General features: G+C 34.1%; 2 protein-coding genes across 3 annotated transcripts; one reads left to right on the plus strand and one right to left on the minus strand.

Annotated features, from left to right (window-relative positions):
• Positions 1–113: 113 nt before the first annotated feature.
• Positions 114–3184, minus strand: LOC143053638 (uncharacterized). The gene is made up of 2 exons (XM_076226427.1): positions 3095–3184; positions 114–1898 (listed from the first exon to the last, which is right to left on the minus strand). Exon 2 carries the CDS (start codon positions 1893–1895, stop codon positions 231–233), a length of 1665 nt encoding a protein of 554 aa, XP_076082542.1. The 5' UTR covers positions 1896–1898; positions 3095–3184; the 3' UTR covers positions 114–230.
• A 7904-nt stretch (positions 3185–11088) lies between these two features.
• Positions 11089–25026, plus strand: LOC143053794 (uncharacterized). Of its 2 annotated transcripts, none has more exons than XM_076226579.1 (4): positions 11089–11126; positions 21722–22664; positions 23444–23539; positions 24421–25026. In XM_076226579.1, exons 2-4 carry the CDS (start codon positions 21732–21734, stop codon positions 24745–24747), a joined length of 1356 nt encoding a protein of 451 aa, XP_076082694.1. In that variant the 5' UTR covers positions 11089–11126; positions 21722–21731; the 3' UTR covers positions 24748–25026. The 2 variants fall into 2 exon arrangements, with proteins under 2 accessions (XP_076082694.1, XP_076082693.1); XM_076226578.1 differs by lacking the exon at positions 11089–11126 and adding an exon at positions 12724–12816.
• Positions 25027–25500: the final 474 nt, after the last annotated feature.

Below are 25500 nucleotides of genomic sequence, written 5' to 3' on the forward strand. Positions count from 1 at the left end.
AATGAGAAAAGCCCATACCTCATAGTCAGCTATAAAAGGCCCCTAAATGACAATGTAAAACAATTCAAACTAGAAAACCAGGGCCTAATTTATGTAAAAATTGAACAAACAAATAAGTTTACTGATTCTGTATATAATGATATTAAATAAATAGAAATAACAAGTTGTTAGTTGTAGTACATTTAGGTCAGGTAAGTCAGGTAAAATCATTTGACTCCCCAGTGTATATTTCATTTAGATGAGAAATTGAACTTTGTCAGGTTTTTGCCTACGACATCACATATAAAACCTGAAGATTCACAATGTTTCAAACAAATACATCTAGGACACTCCAGTCCATCACTAAGCAGTACTTTACTCTCCTTTCCATCTTTTGATATAACTATTATTCTATTAGAATCTCTATCTGCTACAATAATGTTACCATTAGTATCTGTACAAAGTCCCCTTGGTTCTGATAAATCCTGTGTATATCTCCAGATCTGTTTACCTGATCGATCAACACAGTATACTGCTTTACCATAATAGTCACTATAGATTACTCTGTCATTACAGTAAACAAAGTAATTTAGGTTTGATTCACACTTAACTTGTATGGACTTTAGTGTATTTCCTTCTAAGTCTATAATACGGATTTCATCATCACTCAAACCTACAACAAGAGAATCATCTGTTGATGATAATCCCCAGCATTGTTTGTCTAATGTGATAACTTTGGTTACTGTTTCATTCTCCATATTGAAGATCTTAATGGCATTCTCTCTAGGATAAGTTACGGCAATAGTGTCCTCATTGATCTGTGTAACACTCCAGACTTGACCAGGTATAGGTAAGTTTTTCAGTAGTTTGCCATCAGGAGTAAGTAGGTTAACTTTGTTTAACCATTCCACTATTATAAGTCTTCCATCCATCAGACAAATCATGTCATTGATATTTCCAATGTTGATCTCTATATTTCTCTCAATGTTGATGGTCATGTTGTTTATGTTTGATTGTTCTTGTGATTCTACTTGTGCTTCCCTTCTCACACCTGTTTCTGTATTCAAATCCATATCTGATTTCACAACAGTTAATTCTCCTAAGGATCCTAACTTTTTTATTATCTTTTCAGTTTCATTGTTTTTCTCCATTTTGATGTTAAATTCTTTTGCCCTGTCGTCTTTGTCCAGATCATCTATGTACCGTTGGCATTGATGTACTTGTTGTTCAATCTGATGTACAACTAGAAATGATTTGAGTTTTGAGGCATGGGGTATGACTGTATGTAGTTGGTCTTGCATTTTCTTTAAGTTTTTCTGTTTTCCTTCAATTTCAGCTATTAAATCTGTGGCTTTTGATTTTTCCTGATTCAAGATGGTATCTGCTTCTTGGTAGATCTTCTTCTCTAGGTGGGTTAAATGTTCATCTATTTCATTGCGTATTTTTACAATGAATTCCTTAATGCTTTTATGTTCTTGTTCTCCTCTTTTAATGTTTTGTGATTTGTTATTTACAATTTTATCTAAGATATGTAAGATGGAATTGACATCTTTCTCTACTGATTTTTTCTTTTTTTCAATCTTGGTTATTTCCACAATGCTAGCTAAACTTTTTATTCCCATACACTTTGAATGACTATTGGAAATACATTCATCACAGCAAGGCATTAAATGACTCGGGCAATATAAGTTGAGCTGTTGACCATGTTTGTCACATTCTGTTTTGATAGCTCGGACAGAAGGGTTATAACTTTTAATATCAACAGTCGTATGATCACGTGACAATCTATATCTTTTGTGATGACCAGAACATGTTGAACACAATCCTTCATCACAGTTGTAACACCAGATGTCAGCTTTAGTGGTAACTTTTCCTTCTATACAAGGTCCACATGGAATAGGTTTACTGGATGCCATGACCTGAAAATTTCCAAGATAGAAATTATTTTGCATTCTTGTCGATGTCCAAATAGTTAATGGTGAATGGATAATGATATTTGGCCAGAAATGACCAATGTAAAAAAATTCAAAGGAGAAAACTTAACAAACTGATTTATGGACAAAAAATGAACGAAAGCAAATATAAGGCCAAATAAAAATATATGTGTGGTTCCAGTAACCCTACCGTCCCTACTTTTTCAGCTTCAAAATAGCCTACCCTAAAGATTTTTTTGGTCATTTTTCATTAAGCACTGTTAAAGTCAGAATGTTGCTCCCATAGACTCGATGTAAAAAAAAACATAAAATAAAATAAAAAATCCCTACCTACCTACCCTAACTTCTTTTCAGATGTAACTGGAACCACACATACTTTTTTATTTGGCCTAATGTACAACAAACTCCAGTCACTTAATTACAGGCTCCTGACTAGGGACCGGGACTTGTTGAATGATTCAATGTTTGTCGTTTGTTGCTGTATATTTTATTTGTTTATCTTGCATTGATTCACCCTGTTGTATTGGCCACTAGCTGTGCTTTCTTGTTAATTACATACAACAAAATTAATTTGAATATATAATTCTCAATCACACAGGTAAAAATGATAGATTACATTGTAGATTATAAAGGAGTTAGTACGGTAAGGGCAATATTTGGCCCTGATTATAAAGTTTAATGTTACAAGACAAAAAAATGTTTTAAGTTGACTTGGAGACGTGTAAGAAAGTTAAATAGAACTATTTTTGTCAATGATCGTCGACAAACTAAATCTTAAAAAAAGACATGAAATATCCTTACACACATTATTTTAAAAGATCTTTGTTGTCCATTTATGCCCTCTATGTTTCCTGTCCAATAATCTATGGAAATTTTGCCATTTTCATTTATTTTTTTGTGGAAAATCAATATTAGTACATCATTATAAAACACAGAAACGTAAATTTTCAACAAAATGGCTTATTTGTATTAGCTTTAATTTATTGTGATATTGCTCAATAAATCCTAACTTGAAATTTACGCTTAAAAAGGGGGACATTTTAGAACCTTACTGAACCTACTCCTTTTAACAAAAAGACATATTTTTTACAATGTATGCACATAGGTTACATACACATTACCCTGTATTTTATACCTATAGCTAGTCATTAAATAAAATAACTATTAATTTAACCAGATACCTGTTGATTTTGTTATGACAAAAGTTTAGTTCTCTTTCACCGTTTGTTCAATGTCAACCAACAAGGAAGTTATTTAGGACACGCCTATCCAAGTTAACTTATCAGTAAATATTTAAATGACATGGAAAATAACTGATCCAAATAATAAAAGCTAAAAATAGATTTTAATCATCGGGACATCAGTGGGATTTAAATTTTCTATTAAGGAAAATTGTTATTCTTGTTTAAAATTGATTCTACATACAGAAAGCGGGGGGGGGGGGGGGGGGGGGGGGGGGGGGGGGGGGGGGGTGGGAGGCATTATTTGCTATTTCTATTTACCAATTCTGATAATTTTTATACGACCTTAAAAATAGAAAATTTTTTGGTCGTATATTAGTATCACGTAGGCGTCGTCGTCTGTGTCGTCGTTGTCGTCAGAAGACATTTGGTTTTCGCACTACAACTTTAGTATAACATGTATAAGTAAATAGAAATCTATGAAATTTTAACACAAGGTTTATGACTATAAAAGGAAGGTTGGGATTGATTTTGGGAGTTTTGGTCCCAACAGTATAGGAAATTAGGGGCTAAAAAGGGTCCAAATAAGCATTATTCTTGGTTTTTCGCACAATAACTTTAGTATAAGTAAATAGAAATCAATGAAATTAAAAAACACAAGGTTTATGACCACAAAACGAAGGTTAGGATCGATTTTGGGAGTTTTGGTCCCAACAGTCTAGGAATTAGGGGCCAAAAAGGGCCCAAATAAGGCCTAAAAAAAAAATGTTGTGTTTCCGGTCACCCGACCGACCGTCCTTCAGACCCCCCGACTCAAAAGTTTTTAAAGCTGATGTGGGAAAAAAAATAATTTGTATACCTACCGACCGTTTTTTCTGAAAGAAAATAAAAAATTCTAAGTCCCTCGATCTTTTTATCGCCCCAAAAGAAAACAACGCTAATTTTAAACTCGAGGCTCATTTTTAGAATGTACTGGAAAGTGGAATCGTCTTGGCTAATTATATATGCGGGAGCATGCGCAGTAGTTATTTTCATTTGTCAGTGTTTGAACATGGCAACACAACGCGTCCTATTCAATGTTTAACGCAGAAAGTGTGACCATTTCGTGGAGAAAAAAATATTTCTAAATTTTACAGAAAGTAACACCTTTTTTGACATTAGCAATGAAATTCATCCAATGTCTAACATCGATGAAAAAAAATACACAACACAAATTTTGTGCTCGGCCACCGGCAAAAATGACTGGACCGAGATTGATGACAATTACACAACTGTTTGAACAATGCAATCTTTTGGAATTAAATTTATCAAATTTTCATGCCAGACCCTTCTTCAAAATGAACCTGATATTAATCCATCTGAAACGGGTCAGCCAATCAACGCTTTAGACATTCTGATGAAAAGCCAGATGCTTTGCCAAAAGAAAGTGTCCTGCCAAGTACAGTGTATATAATATATTTGTCTATCTGTAGGTTTGGGATGATGTTTGGTTCATGTTCCTATAAATGAATCTGCCCCACATCTTCTCAATTTCTTTCTCTGACAATCCCAAACTTTTGCATGGTCCTGAAATGGGGGAATTGGGTTTAAAAAGCTAATTTCCTAGGGGAAGTGCTGCCCAAATTTTTTTTAAGGTTTGGACTTAAGTTTTTTTCAGGGGTATTTTAAAAGGGGGTAAACTAAAAGTTATTTCAGGGGGATTTTAAAAGGGGTAAACTAAAAATTATCTCAGGGAGATTTTTAAAGTGGGTAATCAATCTCTTTCTATTAAATCCCAAACTTTTGTCTGGTAACTGGAAATTGAGTTTTATAAATTAATATTATAAAAAAAAAAAAAAAAAAAGAAAAATCCCTACCTACCGTCCCTTCAAAATTTCAAGGGGGTGATCGGAAACACAACATTATTTTTTTTAGGCCTAAGCATTATTCTTGTTTTTTGCACCATAACTTTAGTATAAGTTAATAGAAATCAATGAAATTTAAACACAAGGTTTATGACCATAAAACGAAGGTTTAGATTGATTGTGGGAGTTTTGGTCCCAACAGTTTAGGAAAAAAGGGGCCCAAAGGGTCCAAAATTAAACTTTGTTTGATTTCATCAAAAATCGAATAATTGGGGTTCTTTGATATGCCGAATGTAACTGTGTGTGTAGATTCTTAATTTTTGGTCCGGTTTTCAAATTGGTCTACATTAAGGTCCAAAGGGTCCAAAATTAACCTTATTTTGATTTTAACAAAAATTGAATCCTTGGGGTTCTTTGATATCCTGAATCTAAACATGTACTTAGATTTTCTATTATTGGCCCAGTTTTTCAAGTTGGTCCAAATCGGGGTCCAAAATTAAAGTTTGTTTGATTTCATCAAAAATTGAATAATTGTGGGGGGGGGGGGGGGGGGGGGGGTGTTCAATTTTCTTATTTCAGATTCATAAATAAAAAGAAAATCCAAATTTAGAGCTGAATCTGAATGTGGTGTCCATACTTGCCTCAACCGTTGAGAGTTCAACCTCTGCGGTCGTATAAAGCTGCGCCCTGCGGAGCATCTGGTTTTATATTGGCATGATTTTCAACAGAAGTTAGTTACACAATAACTGAAAAAATCTTTTAGCATTACTTTTTAATTACAATATCAAATGTTTTGAATCAGTATATTATATTTTGCAGGAAATTTGTGATTTTAAGTAATGGCAGACAAATTTGCATAAAAGGGTAATTAAACATGCCAATTTTTTAGGGTCTAGCTAAAGCACCCTACCTGGGTGCTGAAGATTTTCTTGCTGTGTTGACCTATTGGTTGCCTTCAGCTGTTTTCTGCATTGTCTTTGGTCTGGTCGATTCTCATTTTGCGATTTAGAAATATATTATTTAATTTTTTTTCCTGACATCCCTTTTAGGTGCTGCTGAAAGTGACATGGATTTGGATTTGCTGGCAAAATCTGAGAGTGACAGTGAAAGTAGTCATATCAACCAGGATAATGTTAGTGTACAGAGGAGTGCTGTTACCGCAGCTACAGCGGGTTCAGATGCAGGAACAGGTAAGTGTTGTTATAGCAACCATAGCAACTCTTTGAGGGATTACCTTTAATTTGGACATTTGTTTTGGAACATTCAAACATTTACAGAAAATTCAACTCCATTAGAAATTTGAATTGAGACTAGTTTTGGAATAAGGGTAAGGGACATGTGAAAAAAAAATTTGGGGGGGGGGGGGATGGGGAGCAATTTTTCTCATTTCAGATTTCATAACTAAAAAGAAAATTTCTTCAAACATTTTTTTTGAGAGGATTAATATTCAACAGCATAGTGAATTGCTCAAAGGCAAAAAAAAAATAAGTTCATTAGACCACATTCATTCTGTGTCAGAAACCTATGCTGTCACAACTATTTAATCACAATCCAAATTTAGAGCTGAATCCAGCTTGAATGTTGTGTCCATACTTGCCCCATCCGTTCAGGGTTCAAGCTCTGCGGTCGTATAAAGCTGCGCACTGCGGAGCATCTGGTTGGGCCTGTTTTCAAATTGGTTTACATTAAGGTCCAAAGGGTCCAAAATTAAACTTAGCTTAATTTTACCAAAAATTGAATTCTTGGGGTTCTTTGATATGCTGAATCTAAACATGTACTTAGATTTTTGATTATGGGCCTGGTTTTCAAGTTGGTCCAAATCGGGGTCCAAATTATTATATTAAGTATTGTACAATAGCAAGAAATTTTCCATTGCACAGTAATGCGCAATAGCAAGAAATCTTCAATTGCACAGTATTGTGCAATAGCAAGAAATTTTCAATTGCACAGTATTGCGCAATAGCAAGAAATCTTCAATTGCACAGTATTGTGCAATAGCAAGAAATCTTCAATTGCACAGTATTGCGCAATAGTAAGAAATATCGAATTGCACAATATTGCGCAATAGCAGGTATTTTCAATTGCACAGTTTTGCGCAATTCCAAGAAATATTCAATTGCACAGTATTGTTCCGTTTTCAAATTTGTCTACAATAAGGTCCAAAGGGTCAAAAATTAAACTTTGTTTGATTTAAACAAAAATTAAATATATTGGGTTCATCGATATGCCGAATCTAACCATGTATTTAGATTTTTAATATTTGGGCCCGGTTATCAAATTGGTCCACATTGAGGTCTAAAGGGTCTAAAATTGAACATTATTTGATTTCATCAAAAATTGAATTCTTGGGGTTCCATGATATGCTGATTCTAACCATGCATTTAGATTATGGATATTGGACCATACTAGGTAAATGTCCAATTTAAAATTTTTAAGTTTTTAAGTTTAATTTCTTAGACCACATTCAATCTGTGTCAGAAACATATGTTGTGTCAACTATTTAATCACAATCCAAATTCAGAGCTGTATCAAGCTTAAATGTTGTGTCCATACTTGCCCAAACTGTCCAGGGTTCGACCTCTGCGGTCGTATAAAGCTGCGCCCTGTGGAGCATCTGCGGAGAAAACCATGAAAAAACGTTGATGACGTCACGGTCACATGACTTAATTATGTCTATGGGCTGATAACAAAATAACGTCAGCCAATCAGAAGACGCGTTACATCCAAAATTAAATTATTACAAAATAATATACAAAAACAAATAGGACTAACACGAACCAGCAACTACCATTCAAATACAATCTTCTGAATTGGACAGGCTCATAAAGAATAAGGCGGGATTCAACATGTTTGAAGGCAACTTACTATGAACAGTAGTATAACAGTGCAGCATAAGAATTGACCACATTTTGTATTTTTAGCTAGCTGCTATTTTGAAAACTATAATAAATAGAGGAATGGCTTTAACAGAAATTATGACCAGATAGAAAAATATCTACGAATAAGTCAACAGGGCCAAATTTTAGATGAATTCATTATTTGTCCAAAACGACTTTTACCCATTGCAATAGTTTGCAGTAGCTACTATAGATAGCAAAAATTTGCAAAATATACTTTATATTTAAAGAATGAATATTACCCTTATCACAAACTTGCAATTGTAGTACTGTTTTGCAAATACGGTGTAATATTTTCCTTATTTATCTCCAGGAAATCATAACTAATAAGCATAAGAGATCCAGAGAAAGTTCTTAAACGTTTTGTCGAATATGTAAAAATATTACTTTTTGTAGTAAAAATTACAATTACGAAAGACAATTGTTAAAAACATTTTCTGCACACTATAATAATTGGCAAAGGAGTGTTGAAAAGGCATATTTGACACATTTATGAAAATATCGAGAAAAAACATAATTAATTCATGTTTCCCCAACCACAAAATCTTGTGATCTTTAATTCAATATCGAACTTCCAATGTTATCCTTATTCTCTTTTTTATCTTCTATGTCCATAACAATATATACAACAATATATAGAATGAGAAACATATTTGAATTATCAATATAATATATCTGAGCAGCGTTTTGTCGAGCCTTCGACTTAGTCGAAAAAGCGAGACATAGCGATCCTACATCCCGTAGGCGTCCACAAATATTCACTGTGTGGTTAAAGTTTTTGAAATTTTAATAACTTGGATAGAAGCTTGTTTATATTCAGAAGATAGTATCCAGAAGTAAATTTTGTAAAAATAAAATTCCATTTTTTACGTATTTTACGTATAAAGGGACTTAGTTTGTTTGGGAAACATTACATTCACTCTGCGGTTAAAGTTTTTGAAATTTTAATAACTTTCTTAAACTATACTGGATTTCTACCAAACTTGGACGCTTGTTTATGTTCAGAAGATAGTATCCAGAAGTATATTTTGTAAGAATAAAATTCCATTTTTTCCGTATTCTACTTATAAATGGACTTGAATGGTTTTACACTTGTAATTTTGGGGCCCTTTATAGCTTGTTTTTCGGTGTGAGCCAAGACTCCGTGTTGAAGGCCGTACCTTGACCTATAATGGTTTACTTTTATAAATTGTTATTTGGATGGAAAGTTGTCTCATTGGCACTCATACCACATCTTCTTATACCTAATTAGTTTTTTCTGCTGGGAAACATTACATTTACTCTGTGGTTAAAGTTTTTGAAATTTTAATAACTTTCTTATACTATTTTGGATTTGTACCAAACTTGGACAGAAGCTTGTTTATGATCAATAGCTAGTATCTAGAAGGAAATTTTGGGAAAATTTGTACCTGTGTATCTTTATTTTACCTTATGTATCTTATAAATGGACTTTTTATTCTAGTTAGCTTTACATACAGTCTGCAGTTAAAGATTTAAAAAAAAATTATTAGATTTATAAACTTTTATGGATTTTTACCAAACTTGGACAGAAGCTTCTTACAATCAAAAGATAGTATCAAGAGGAATAATTTTATTGATTTTTATCCTCATTTTTGTTGAGCCTATGATTAACAGTAAAAGTAGGCGAGGCACTGGGTTCCGCGGTACCCTTACAAATTTTTAGATGTTACATTGGTATTCTGCTTAAAAGGGTGCATTTGAATACAGATTAAGCAATGCCATCATAATATATTTTGTAAACATTTAGGTACTACATGTAACAAAGAGGAAGTGACAATCTGATCAAAATTTAAATCTTTATTAACTCGCTAGACCGAATTCTTCTGTCCCTATAATGCATGTATTTTCTAATTTTCATTGCTTTTTATTGATTTTGCTATTTAAAAAAAAATGTGCAATATATTTTCATGTGTCTAACTATGAACAATGATCTTGCTGAGTCTTGAAAATCAATACTTTTGAGCTTGCCGAGAATGAAAGTAGAATGTTATAAATGTTAAAACAGTTCATTAGCTAGACTCAGAATGGTCGTTGGTCATTGTAAGGCACTTGAAAATAAAAATAAGCAAATACATAATATGCAGTATAGGGATAGAAGAATTTGGTTTATAACTCGCGTGCTTGCATATAAGGATAACGAAATCAGAGGTCTATATTGTAATTAAAGATTAATAATGAATCAATTATTTAAAAATGACAGTGGTTTGATTAAGGCTTTCATCTGATGACTGTCCAGTTGGAAAACGTTCTTTATTATTTAACATTTACACATTTTTCTTTTCTTTTGAAAACGAACCGTCAATCATGTACAGAAGACTAATTCATAATTGTTTGCCTAACGTTCAGTTGCGAATATTTCAAGTATATTCAGAACGAACTAGAGCTGTGGTGTAGTGGTTTGCGCATAGGACTACACACACAAAGGTTCCTGGTTCGATCCCCCTCCTGTGGAGAAAATTTCAGGGACCATAAATGGCTGACCCGTGTTAAGAGAGAGCAATATCTCTTGCACGGGAAAGACAACCTTGTAGATTTAGGAAAAAAGAGCAGGCTAATGCCACCACAAGACAGCACTCGCATCCACAAAGTGAAAATAGATTAATATAAGTTGTAATAACTTGTTTCCCAATCCTCTATAAAAAGATATGTTTTAACTAACACGTACTTTTCAATGAAGCATGTTTATCATTTGGGACTTTTATAGCTTACAGTACTATGCGGTATGGGGCTTTGCTCATTGTTGCAGGATTATAGTTGTTAATTTTTTTGTCATTTTTGGATATTGTGGAGAGTTGTCTCATTGGCAATCATACCACATTTTTTTTTATATTAACACACCAAATATCTAACTAAAACCTCATTTCTCTGTTATATAAAAGAAAAATAAGTAAAAACAATGAACTAAAGTTTTGTCAGAAACACCTTAAAAAAATAAATCCATCAGTAATAAATATCGACATGCAGCCAGTTTTGAAACTTCGAAATTTAAACGTTCCACAAAATCCATTGAATTTATAAGATATCCATTTTTTTTCTTCATAGTTAGTGTATCAAATAATTAGAACGATTAATTGATTGGCCCTTTTAAGCGCCACTTTTGGCCTGTTTCGTGGCGGTCAGTTTTTATTGATGAAGCAAACCGGAATTCCCGTAGAAAACCACTGACCTTCGAAAGGAAAACTTGCAATCCTAGTCAATTAAGATTGGATTCGAGTGCACCCGCACGAACGGGGTTCGAACTCACAACCTCAACTTATGAAAAGATGGAAGGTAATATTTGTTAGCTCTAGTAAGGTACGACCCCTAGATTACTACAAGGTTACGTTTAAAATAACCTCACCAGGCTACTTTTTCCAAGAAGCAAAATATACAGTTCTAAATTGATCAGTTCTCGGTTTGTAACATTTTTACCAGTCCTTTGAAATGAGACGGTTCGTCATAACCTTTTGACGAATACGGCCGTATTTTCACCACACATTTTACTCCTAGTACAGACAAACCTATGCACCTGCAAAAGTTGTTTGGAATGGATCTATCAACAAATTTCAACAAAACAGAACCCAAGCGGCACCTATCAATTAAGTTTTTAAACTGGAGCAAAAATCTGTGCAGGAAATATACGATACTCTACAATACATATACGATACTCTACAATACGTTATATAAATAAAATCGAGTAGCTCACTGTACACATTAGAAACGATACATGATACCGTATCGAATAATCCATGCAATTACTGAAGTCAAGTTCAACGGACTATAAAAATACTTGAAATACTTAACCTGATGGTATAATTTAATGCCGTCTTATAATCTGAAATCGGCTGCTGTACTTCAGGGTAGATTTCACACATCAACAACAGCACGTCATAATAAGTATAAAGGAACACATGATATTGTAAAATTTCCCGACCAAAAAAGTATAGAAGTTCAATCATAAAAAGAAGAATATGCTGAATTGATTCTCAGCTCCGTAAATATCAACTTCAATAATTGAACAACAAAACTATGATTGTAAACTTTTTTTCAAAAGGTCTGGTAACCCAATTAATAAGATCCAAAGGACAATTTCTAAACTTTGCTAACTTTATAATCGAAATATCGTTTAACGGTTGCTTGTGGTAACTGGGAATATCCCCCCCCGTTTAATCAAACTTCTGTATTATATGCAATTGAACCAATCATTCAGCTTAAATTTTACACTTTAATATGTCATATCATATATTAAACCGAATAAGCGATGATAAATTTATATTAGTAAAAGCAAAGAAACTAAAACTACTGACTTTTCGAAACTCGTGCGAAAATATCAAAATATTAACAAAATAAGAATATGTGAATTATTCACGCTTTATTCGCACTACCATATTCATTGAACATCAACATCTGGGTAAAAAATTGAAATACGTTATGAAAAGTTCACATCATAATGATCATCTGTATTTCATTGCAAGTGATATGCCCATTACTTCATGGTATAAAACTAAGAGGGTGGTAAAGGGTTATTTTCGTGCAACGTGTTTTGCCATTTTTATTTCACGTGCAGCCGTGAAAAAGGTTCGTTATTCACCGTGTTTCGTGAAATCGGTAAAAAGATCAACGTGCAAGAAATTTTTAATTGTTCGTTCATCGTGAAATGGCAATTTTATTCCGCGTTCTTCCGTGCAGATACCCCCCTTTACGCCCCTCAACTAATAATGCATAAACCAACACTTTTACCTATAACTTTACGGACGGATGGACGGATGCAGTAAAGTCCCCATGCAGTCCCATACCAGAAATGACAACATTCTTTACTTTCGCTGTCTAGGCATAAAATATGATCATGTTGATGACATTCTAGTAATCAATTCATAAAAATATTTATAAACTATTTCATTCAAAAAAATCAATTTGTAAAAACATGCGCACAAAATCTGCAACACGTTGACAGATCTATAAATATCGATGGTTTAAGACGGTAAGTAGACTTCGTTATTATTTTCTTTATTCTTTATCATTAATGTACATTATAACATTGTTAGCTTGTGATCGCCATAACTGAATTGAAGCCATGTCAATGATCGCTAATACTGATGAGGTTAATTTAATATACACTAAAAAAATATGCATTACTTTTTAACTTTTTATTCATTTAAAAACATTTGTCATATGATGATTGAATTTGTTATTAAACGGTCAAAACCTATAATGTCCTTAAGAAAATTGTATTTAATCGAAAAACAAAGGATATTGGGGAACCATCCATGACACAGAATCAGTACAAATGCAAATGATTAACGCTTTTATACTTGTTCTTCACTTTAAGTCATAAGTGAGTCCTTCAACACGGATAAAAAAAAAAACCCACCCAAAACAACCTCACTGCAAGTATAAGACGGCCCCCACGACCGGTTTCTTTTTAGGCAAAATTATTTCCGAGAATTTGTATTTTTGTACAGCAAAATATAACCGAGCACGCCGCTTCACTATTCCTTTTTCATACTTTTTTATTTAGCTTTGTAGCCTCTTTCTTTCACCATCCAGACATCAGTTTTGAATTCGGTGTATTGATTGATTGATGGTGTTTAACACCACTTTCGGCACTCATGACCTTGTCACAAATACCAGTTCTTGATTCAATCTGATTACTTTTGTTGACTATGAACCCAGAAAACCTCTTTGAACCACAAGACAGTCACATACGTTTAATTAAGTAAGATTCAATTCTTGGTAGCTTGACTGCAGAATTTTAATTGTTTGTTTTAATTACTAGATATAAGAAGATGGGGTATGAGTGCCAATGAGACAACTCTCCATTCAAGTCACAATTTATAAAAGTAAACCATCATAAGTCAAAATACGGTCTTCAACACGTAGCCTTGACTCACACCGAACAGCAAGCTATAAAGGGCCCCAAAAGTTACAAGTGTAGATATGTAATGTGAGATGTGTTCGCATGTGAAACTGGTTTAACACTTCTGGTGTCTGGACCATATAAGGCTATACGAACCGGGTAATAATCTTTGTTGTCTGTTTCCTTGAGGGAATAGGTTGCTGAATGTAAGTGCAGTCTGTTGTAATGTCTTATTTGTTTTGGGTAGTCCTGTTATCCTTTCTAGAAAACATCAGCTAAATGAACGTGGCAGGGTACATTATTCCCTCATCCTAAACAACAAAAAAGAAACTAAGTGCAGATCTTAGAGGACTCACAATTACTGACAGCTAGTTCAAACCCAATTACAATTACTAAAATCATGTATCTAAGGCTAAGATATCAATCAGTACATCCAATGGATTTAGGAGAAAGATGTCATAAACAGTCAGAGAAAAATACATGACCTTGTGCAATGCTAAAATGTAGGAGGCTTTCATTTACATATATAGAAATCGTACGTTTTCTCATTTTATATTTGCGTATGAGTTATTATAAAGGATGCGAGTCAACGGCGAAATAGAAATCATTCTTCAACACTCGTCTCAAATCGGGAGATTCCGTTCCTCATCGTAAAAGTTAGCAGGTTCACACGATTAATGTCGACCGCATTTTTAAGTTTCTAGTAGAGATTGACATTGAATTTTACAGCCGATTTCTTTGAGTGTGTAGCTAAAGGTAATTTCTTTTGTTAGTTTGCTTGCTAGCTGAACCGAGAAGTTATTATTAGGTAAGGTATACTACCCTCCTTTAGAAGTAGCCTTGTCCTACAGACAGATAGATTGGTTATCTGTAGGACTATTCTTAGAGGAGAGCAGATTACCTAACCTAATAATAACTTCAAAGATCAGCTAACAAGCAAGCTAACCAAAGAAATTACCTTTAGCTACACACTCAAAGAAATCGGCTGTAAGCTTGATTTGTTTTTAACATTAACCTCCTTCACCTGTTCAATGACCAAGTAGCAATGACCTTTAAAACTGTAGATGTAGTTTCAATTTAAACTGAGGCTGACATATATACATGTTGTGCACACTTCTTTCGCAGTCTTGTCCTGAACATGCATGAAATATTTGTCACTGGACTCTAATTATCCAAATATCAATCAATCTTTCGCAATAAGTCTTGCATGAAAACGAAAATACACATCATTCAAGCTATGTATGTGCCTGTCCAAAGTCAGGAGCCTGTAATTCAGTGGTTGTCGTTTGTTTATGTGTTACATAATTTTGAATTGTTTTACATTGTCATTTCGATGCCTTTTATAGATGACTACGCATTATTGACTTTGCTCATTGTTGAAGGCCGTACATTGAACTATAGTTGTTAATTGCTGTGTCATTTTGGTCTCTTGTGGAGAGTTGTCTCATTGGCAATCATACCACATCTTCTTTTTTATAAGAAAATAAAAAAGGACTATATTTGTATAAAGCATATGCGTTTAGAACTACTTTTATTAACATTAAATAACTATTGGAACTATGATTGAATTATACCGATCCTTTCAAATCTATAATTTTACAATTTGATACAAATGAAATTGATCACAAAATACACGATTGCATATACATGGTATAAACAATAAATAGACAACAGCTGCTGTGTTTGTTATTTACCAAGGGACATGTTAATCTATACGTAGATAGATATATATATGACTCATGTAAGTTTTAACATGAAATTAACAAGTACAAATTACATAAATGTAGAAACATACCAGGTTAAGTGTTTAAGAGGGGAGGGGGGGGGGGGGGGGGGGAGATACCAGAGGAACAGTCAAACTCATAAATCGAAAATTTACTGACAACGGCTAAAAATGAAAAAGTAAAGACAAACAGACAAATAATAGTACACAAGAAAATAGATATACAGCTGGTATTTAAAAAAACATCCCCCATTCATATATTGTAGTTTTGAGAAATCCTGACCCATAAACATATTTCATGGCAAAAATGTACCGTTTAACACATATTTCGATTTTAAAGGAAAATAGACGTGACATTGTTAAAGTGTGACGAGGGACACAAAGTCGTTTGAGCACGTATTACTGTTCAGCCGATTTCATTGAGTGTGTAGGCAAATGAAATATCTTTGGATAGCTTGCTTGTTAGATGAAGTGAACGTGAAGTCATTATTAGGTTAGTAGTCCGGCCGATTTGTGCAGATATAGAGCAGAATGGCTCACTTGATGAGGAAATCATGAAACTTTGCATAGTAGTTCTTGGTTATATACCCTTTGATTTCAGCTATGGACCCACTCTGAAAAATCCAATATGGCTACCATTTTCAAGATGGCGAAAAAACGGTATAAATATCAAGATAGTCCTCAAGGTATTCTATATAATTTCGGAAATTAAAGTAATGATTCTTTAAAAATGGACTTCATGTTCTTGAATTTGTTATCAATTAGTTTTAAAATATAAAAAAAATAATTTGATTCTTTCTATAACACATACACATGTACCAGAGTTCGCGAAATCTTTTTTTTACCTGGTGGTCCTTGAAGAAAATCTGCTGGTCCTCACTATTAAATCTATTGAAAAATACTTTTAAAATTGTGTCAGTCCTATGCAAAATTTTGGTGGTAAAATCCAGAGGACCACCACTTTTAGCGAACTCTGATGTACATTGGCAAATATGACTGCATATACAAAAACTGAAATTCAAAATGTTAATCAATATGTTACATGTTATTGTAATTGTTCTTTAAACGCTTTCAGTTTTAATGGTTGGAATGAAATAGGTTGAAACGAGTCGATTGAACGTTAATATAGGTCGGTTAAATGTGGTGGAATAGTAGGTAACCTATCTGAACTTTGAGGCAGTGCCGAGGGCACCTTGTCTCGTGTCTCTGCAATGCCACGTCTTACGTCACTAACCGCGTTTTCATCTGCCGTTTACACTACATCGTCAAATTATTCTATGTAATCAATAGGTGTACCTTTCTTCAGGCGGATTAGACGATTGCCATAATTTAAAATGGTTAAGGGGCAACTATTTCCTTTTCCAACTACGTGCGAAACCAATTCGCAACTATTCAGCGAGCATGGTCCTAAAATGCACTCCTGGTCAGCACTTTTATTTGTTTTAAAGGTAACAGTCATTTTTGAGTTTGGCGGAACTGTGATGGTTCGTTTTATGCAAACTTGCTGAGTTGAAATCTCGTTTCCACTGTTAACAAATGCCGCATTTATCCCTTTATTGTTGATGGTAATTGTGGGAGTTCTCAGGTTTACAACTGCGCTCAGTGTGTCCAAAATATCTAGCGTAAGTATAACATCATCTGTGTATGGCTCTTTGCACACATCCCATTGTATGTTTACTCTATTAGTGTCGAAAGTCGTTCTTTATAATCTTCCCAATAACAAGCTGTTAACCCAAACCCAAATTAATTTCTCATTTACTAATGTTATCAGTGCAGCAGTGTCCACAATCATGCTCACATTCTGGTCATGTATAGTACCTCGTACTGCTAAGCTCTTTCAAATGGTTCGTCTGATGACAATATCGGACTAGGCCGTTGGCCTCTGTTTGATTTTGTGATGAGGTGATGTTTCATGGCCAATAGTCTTTGTAATCGTGCGTTGGCCTACTGGCCCGACCTTTTGCTGTTTAAAGACTCCATTGGATGGGTTGCACTTTGATTTGCTCCGTATCCTGGTGAAGGTGACCGTTGCCTGAAACAACCGTGATTTCTGGAGTTTATCCGTGAAGAGGCTAACCGTTTTCTTTAGGGACTTTATGATCTCGAGCTAAATGGGGGTGTTGATGATCGATAGGCATTAAGCTTGGGTGTATTTCCATCTGGCGATCTACCTCGTTTGTATTGCTCAGGAGATCTTCCACTTGTATATGTAGAGCAAAATTATATCTAGGTGAAATTTGATCCGGAGGAAAAAATGTCACAGTAGTTGTTGCTATTTTTTTATCCGGAGGTAAATATTTCTCTATGATATTTTTTCCTTTGACGTGAAATTCTATCTGGGTAGTTAACTTATTGAATAGTTATTAGAAAAAACTTATCCTTTAAGGTTTATGTACCCTTCTGTAGCCATTTTTGTACGATTTTTTCAAACCTCAATTGTATTAAAACTAAAGATATAATAAATAATAGAGATAGGCCATTTAGTACATTTTCTAAGGGGAAACTTGATGTAAAGCATTATTTTTTACTGTTTCATTGCATTTGATAGAAAAAGAGGACTTTGTGGCAAAGTATAATACCTGTGAAATATTATCTGTCTTATTAAATTAAGTTGTAAGTCATCTTTTGATATAAATGAATATATAAAAAATAAGATTCAAGGAAAAATTTCACTATAAAATAGATTCAGAAATATATTATATTAATATCTTTAAAATATAAATTGCTCATAATTACCTCCCTTTGAAAAATTATGCAAATTTGGTCTACCTTTGTGAAACATCATTTTATAATTATAGTCAGGTATATATTGATTGTGAGTAACTTACATAGTAGTTAATGGGACTCTATTTCACACGATTCTGTGAAATATAGTACGGCAAATATATACCGGTACATACTATCCGCATAACACAGATAGATTTTCACTCCTCTGGAAAAAATCAACCTGTGAAATACCATGCCTGGAAAAAAATTACCAGGACAACTTATCCTCAGGATAAAATATCACAGAGGAAGAAATAAACCGTTACATATATTGATCAGGGGATCTTCCATTGAACTGGTAATCTTCCATGATTATTTGATCAGAAGAACCGAGGTTATATTGATCGGCCAATCCACAGTTATGCTCAGTTGAAAGCATAACATCAGCTAGTTTTGTGACAATTTGTATGAGGTTATGCACCTCATTATCCAAAGGACTGCTCATATTTCCTTTATCGGTCGGTGATACTGCGCCATCAGCAAAGTAGACTTGTCGATGGTCATAATTGGCACTTTTTGATCCATATATCGCCATCTGGTTTGCTATTGAGGTTTTCAATTGTTTTAACGCCTTGTTGAATGTTTCTGGGTTCCTCTCTATTACATACCTTGAAATCTTTGTCTTTACACCCTAGGAGGAATGCTTCGGTTCCAATCTGGTTTGATCGTCTTTCTTGCTGAAGCGCTGCTCTGAATGAATGTTTTTTTTAAGGCCTTGGAATCATCATCTGTGTTTACCTTGCAAGCGTACCCAAAGCCGACATCGGTCTGGCAATCGGGGGCCTACACACATTTTTCCTGTTTTCCAATTGTCATCTACCGACAGTTCGTTCAAATTGGTAAATGAACGCCTCCGAATTCAAGGATCCTCTTCAATTGAGTTTTTGCATTTTTGGGAGCTGTGGGCTTCGGTTCCGGTCCCTTGCACCAAGATTTTCTTGCCATCAGGTATAATTTTTCTCCAATAAGGAGTCTGAAGAAGAGCTGTTGCCACACTCTTTTTGTTTCCTCTGCCCTTTCCTGGATCGGTCAGTTGTCAGCTTGCTGTTATGGGAAGCCTGTTAGAGCTACAGGAGCTGACGGGGTTGTCATAATTGGAGTGATAAATGTGGGATTTGCCATTGACTCGACGGGGATGATACCGTAAGTAGGCACTGTATTTAGCATTGGAAAAACTTGATAGAATACACTTGCAGCCAATTGATTCTATAATGGTGTGCTGCCCTGAACCAAATATTATTGACTCATAGTAGATGGTAAGTGTGCGTTAGAAGACACATAAGCCTTTTTGATTAGTACTAGAGGTTTATAGTATGTTCTTAAATGGAGATTGTTGTTAAATAATTTGAACTGTCTCGTGCAGGGCCAAGGGCCATGACATAGGACTTTTGACTTAAGGTGAAGATACCTTCAACAGAGTTGGCGCGGTTGATGGTTCATGCGAACTACAAGTGGGGAAACCCAAGGCATGGCTTTTGTTGTGAACTTTTGATAAACTTGCGTTGTACTGGCAAAGGTAAAATGTTCGCTTAGATGATGTGTCCATTGCAAGAGTTTTAATTTCTTTATTTCGATTGTCCACTAATTCATTTACAACAGATGCCAGTTTTTGGAAGGTATCCTGCTGTTTAAATGCAATTTTAAATTGAACTGTGTCTCTTTTCACAGTTGTTGTCAGCTTGTCCATCCGTCTCAACACAACATTGAATATTTTATTGGTCTGACCATAAATTCTACCAAGCAATTACCACTAGCCTTGTGGTCTATCCTGTATTCAGACTGCTGCAGTTGCTGAGATATTGCTCCCATCTGTTCGTTATAAATATTCATTGCCTCTTTCTGTTCAGCTTGAATCGTAATGAGATCAACACAGATTTAATCAATTCGCGCTTCGCTCTGTTTTATACTACGGTAAATCTCAGCTGTTAGAGCATTAGATTTTCTATCTGCTAAAAATTCTTGGTACAATTCGCCGTTTCAGAATCTAATGCATCCTGGGTAATATTTTCAAAAGTGTTCACCAAAACGTCGTGATTGGTTAAATATGTCATAAACAATGGAAATTCAACCAATGACGTGACGTTATTTTCATTTTGGGTACGAACAATGAAATTACCCATGATTCTTTAGATTCTGAAACGGCCAATTGTTTAATAGTCATTTCTGAGCTGTCCTCTATTAAAGAGTCTTCAGCTGTGGGTTTCTCCATATCTCCAAGTGATTCAGTTTCTGTCATTTCAATATTCTTGTCCTTGTTGTCTTCAATTCCTGCAATTTCACTGATATGTGTTAAAATGATTCTCAATTCACAGTATAATATCTCAAATTGCAAAATATTGCGACCCGAGAAATAAGATAGGCACTGAATAACATCTTAAGGCAGATGAATCCCAAACCACAGCTTTTATTTGTGACCCAAGACAACAAATAGTGCAGCTATTAATGAAAGCTACTACTGCTGCTTTTTATGAAAGCTACTACTTTGTGTATAAAATAACAAGCAAGGCAAAATCAGAAAGGGCAAAAGTGGGACAGATACTTAATGACACTATACATCAATAAAATGCTAATATTCAGGTCAATTCTCAATAATGAATATTTGCTTATTTTTCAAGGCGGCCATTTTGAAAATAGCCGCCATTTTGCATTTCAAAGATAGATCAAAACAAAATCTTGCTAAGTACACCAAGTCATTTAAATATGTTGATTTTTGTGCTTCCAGCATCAAATCCACTGTGGTTTGTGCAATACTGGAAAATATTTTAGAACGTACGGCAGCCATCTTGAAATAAGCCGCAATATTGAATTTTGAGGGTGGGTCCATAGCTAATATTGCTAAGTACACAAAAATGTACAATCATGCAAAAAATGGCGCTTTTCTCATTATTTGAGCAATTTTTTCACCGATCGGCCGGACTATAGGTAAACTTCCCTGCTTTGAGAGTAGACTAATCAGTCAACCAATCTATCTGTCGGTTGGACTCGGCTACTTCGTAAGAAGGGTATACACCTGACATAATAATGACTTCACGGTTCATTTTAAAAACAAGCTAACTAATTCAAGATATTCTCTTTGCCCTAACACTCAGTGAAAAATCGGTTATAATATATAATTGAACATTTTTCAAATAAAGGTCAATATTTGAGGCCGTGTATAGTTAAACAGCTACTAAGCTTATAAAGTTCGAGAGTAACACTAATCATAGTGTATTGTATTGTTGTTTATCATGTTATTATATGTAGTGGTAACAGGTTTACATCCCGCCTTTTATCAATTTCAATAACTAGGTATGTTTGAAATAAATAATGTCCTCAGCAACTTTTCGATATGTATTTGAAGTGTTTATCAACAAATTGATTTAACATTTCTAACATGTCTAATGAGACTTTTAACATATCAGTTACATGATAATATCAATACTTCAGATAAAGATTGAAAAAAAAAATCTTTCAGATAATCAAGAGCGAATTCAGTGGTAAAAACTAATGAAGCCAATTAACATGTAATATGGCGATTACACATGCTTGCTATTATTTCAGAATGTAGCAGATGGAGGAAAATAAAGAACCTGCAATAGATTGTTCGTGTGGTATGGTAGAGCAGGCAGTGGTATTTGAAGATAATGGTGATTTAGACAACACAACAAATACACAAAATACATTAGAAAACCTGACTTTGTCTAGTTTTGAAAAGTCAGATGTAGACACTGACAGTTTAGAAAGTCTTTCAGTCACATCATCAATACTACCGGAAGTAATGAAAAACGGAATTATCGAACCGGAAGTAATATTATCAAATGGAAAGGTTGAAGACGAATCACTTGATGTCCTTAAAAATTTGAAAAACACATCTGGATCAAGTTTTTCGAATGGTTCCTCTGTTTCAAACGATGACTCACCATTACATAATTCTTCTTTAAACAAAAGCAAAACGGGAAATATGAAAGGACCAACGACAGGAAAGAAATTGTTCAAGAACAAAACCTTTGACTTCAGTCATGTGAAATCTAGAACAAATTCAAATTTCCATAAATTTAGGGACATAAACAAACCAATATCACCATCAGACAGAAGATTGTCTGAGTCCTGTATTTTACAGACCTCGTTAGAAAGCCATGGTATCCGCGAGACCAGATTGAGTCGATCGAGATTTGAAAGATGCCACGTGACACATGACGGTATCGAATGCGAGGGAAATGATTACTTAACCCCAACACAAAAGAAAGACAATTTGATTAGAGACTTGAAAAATGAAGTGAAAGAACTAAAAAAGTTACTAAGTGATAAAACAAGAGAACAAGAGTCAGACAGAAACAAATTTGAGAAGAAAATAGAAATAATGATGGCGGAAAAGGGAACTGAGATAGTCATATTCAAGAGTGATATAGAGACACTAGGAAAAAAGAACGAAGACTTGGTGAAGTCATACCAAGTCTCAGTCAACACAATTAATATACTGGAAGATACTATAAGAGAACTTAAAGTACGTATACTTTTTTACTTTGTATTAAACATCAGGTTGTTAATTCATGTTTTGAAGGCCAGATAAACTTTCAACGCCATGGGAAAAGGGGGGAAGACACAGGAGCCGTTTTTAAGTCAAACAAGTCTACAACCAATTTTTGGAAAACTAAAGTCCCAGCAAACTTAACCCCATAACAATCTTAATTTAATCTCATATGTACCCTGAAGAGTAAGAGGCCCTGATTCGCACGTGACACCCAACACGACACAAACAATGAGTAACCATGGGAACAATGTAGTAGTAATTAGCTTGTCAATCACAGTTCTGACGGATTGCAAAGAATCGTGTGTATAGTAGAGCATTTATTTCAACTGAATTACGGAGTGAGGGTGTATAATTTCACGAATGAAACCAACCCTTTTCTGCTGCATACAAATATTATTTTACATAAGTGAATTGTTGATTTTTAACGGTTTAAGATAAATTTTACCTAGTTTTTACACGATCCGTCATTCGTTCGAATTTTACCTGTGCACCTGCGTTGACTCAAATCGCACCGTGTAAACACCAAAATCGTATAGTATTTGGTAACTGAAAGCAATATCGTATCGGGTGAACAAAACGCTGTACGATTTACATTGGCGACAGTATCAAATCGGATGAAAAACTAATGGAAAATCGTACCGTGTATTGTTATATTGTGATTTTTAAAATATTTAAGTGGAGGCAAAGTAACCTTTTTTGTGTGGTTTGATATACCTGACATTTTTAATTTTTATGAAACCGTTTTATTCCAGGAGGCAATGGCTGAGAAAGAAAGGAATAATGAGAAAGTATTTTTGGAAACTTATAAAAAAGGTCAGATGTCAGCATTGTTTGAGAGAAATGAAGAGGTAAACTAGTTATTAAATATATCTTTAGATGTTAGGATGAAGTACAGATATATTCATGAAAACTGAACAGACGTATTCTTTTTAGCAATTCGCTCCAAGACGGTGAAGCATACTAGCTCAAGCTTTTAAGTTACATTCGAGACTAAACTGTAGCGCGACCGACTTCTAACACAAGTTTTAAAAGGTGAAGACAGTCATTAAGTGATTTAAGAGTTTTCACCAAATTTTAGAGATATGACTGCTTCCTTTGTATTGGTTTCTCACATTAGCATGTTGTATTCTTCTGTGAATTCTTGCACTTTATCCTTTATTTACACTCAAATCTGTTTTTGATGAAATAATGTCAATCAAGTACAGTGCATCGGACACACGATATGTAACACGGATTATTTTCGATAACTATTTTTATCACTATTTTACGAAATTTTCCATTGATTTTGCTGACTGATAACTTTCTTTCTCAACGGAGTCGAGGGATATGAAAATTATCGCTAAAAACTCAGGGGGAACGTGTCGTTGCTAATGAAATTGAAATGAAATTGACGAGAGTAGATCGATCTCGTTGAGCTGATCAACGATAATCTATAAGTATTAAAAGTTACCAGCAATATTCGCCGGGTAGCCCCTTTCTCGTACGATATGATGTCGGGGAATATTGTTTTTTTTTAATATTTAGTTGCTAAGCAACAAACCATGATATAACTAATTTGCAGGAATTTGGAATGTAAATACGAAAAATCTGTTCTTAAATATATATGCCGTTAAATATCTCTCGATGTAGAAAGCATGGACATCATCAAACCTTATGTCCCTCTAGAAAATAGTGTTTTATATTATATAAAGTTTAATTTTGTTTACTTATGTTTTTTTTAATTATTTAGTTGGAAAGAATTGCTGTATCATGTGATGGATCAAGAATAACAATAAAAGAACTGTTACAAAAACTTTTACTTACGGAAACAGAACTCGGAAAATGGCAATCGATACGCCGACAAGAATCATATGACGAAGCTCCTAAACCGGAAACGGAAGCAGCTGTTACACTCAGATTTCTCAAGGACGCGTTCTTTCATTATGCCACAGATACCAAAGATTGTGACTTTCACTTAAGAGCAATGATAAGGATTTTAAACTTCACTGATGTTCAGAAAAAGAAAATAGCAGACAGTATTGTTTCGAAAAGGAAACACAAAAATTCATCAATATAAGTTAAATGATTGGGAGCAGATTTACTCTACGTTAGTTAGTATGTGATCGAGTACTTTTGAAAAAAACGTGTCTTTCTATTGATGATTTTGTGAATAAATCATGAATAGTACACCTGTGAAATCAAATAGGAGCTAATAATTTGACTAAATAATAAATAAAAAAACCTTTACAATGCATCAACAATACATACAGAAATAGATATTTTTAAGTATATCTTTTGAATTATTTTGAATATTTTCCTTTATTTTATTTAGTGAAATAAATAAATCTGAAGTATGTTTGTGTTGTAATATGAAGATTGTATGGTGATAATAAATGAAGGATGATGATGGTGGATTTGTGTTAAATTTCAATTAATACACGCATATCAGGGCAGAATAATGTTTAAAACATGTAAAATAAAAATGAGCCCTTATTGGTACATGACTCGACACGTTGATCTCCTTTTTAAACCTGAACTGGTAACATTCAACAAAAGATATGTCACGATACTCATACAATATTCTGACTTAAGGCGGACCAATCGGTGTTCCTCCAACAAAGCTCATGCTTGACAGAAGGATATTAAACATGTTAAATAACATTTACCCAAACTTTGGTTTTACCTCTCCGGGGAAATATTCATTACAATTCCAAATATAAAACAGCCGCTATCATGAATTGGGATATGATAGTTGATAACAGTGTTTCTCTCCTTCAACTTACCTGTGAATTGTTAAATAAAAAAATGTAATGCGTTCGTAGATTACTAC

Source organism: Mytilus galloprovincialis, chromosome 12 (genome assembly GCF_965363235.1).
Source record: "Mytilus galloprovincialis chromosome 12, xbMytGall1.hap1.1, whole genome shotgun sequence".
Classification (NCBI taxonomy): domain Eukaryota; kingdom Metazoa; phylum Mollusca; class Bivalvia; order Mytilida; family Mytilidae; genus Mytilus; species Mytilus galloprovincialis.

Coding starts and splice junctions, on each gene's coding strand:
- LOC143053794 (XM_076226579.1), top strand. CDS start 21,732: ATGGAGGAAAATAAAGAACCTGCAATAGATTGTTCGTGTGGTATGGTA. Junction 22,665..23,443: donor ATACTATAAGAGAACTTAAA/GTACGTATACTT, acceptor GTTTTATTCCAG/GAGGCAATGGCTGAGAAAGA. Junction 23,540..24,420: donor TGTTTGAGAGAAATGAAGAG/GTAAACTAGTTA, acceptor TTAATTATTTAG/TTGGAAAGAATTGCTGTATC.
- LOC143053638 (XM_076226427.1), bottom strand. CDS start 1,895: ATGGCATCCAGTAAACCTATTCCATGTGGACCTTGTATAGAAGGAAAA.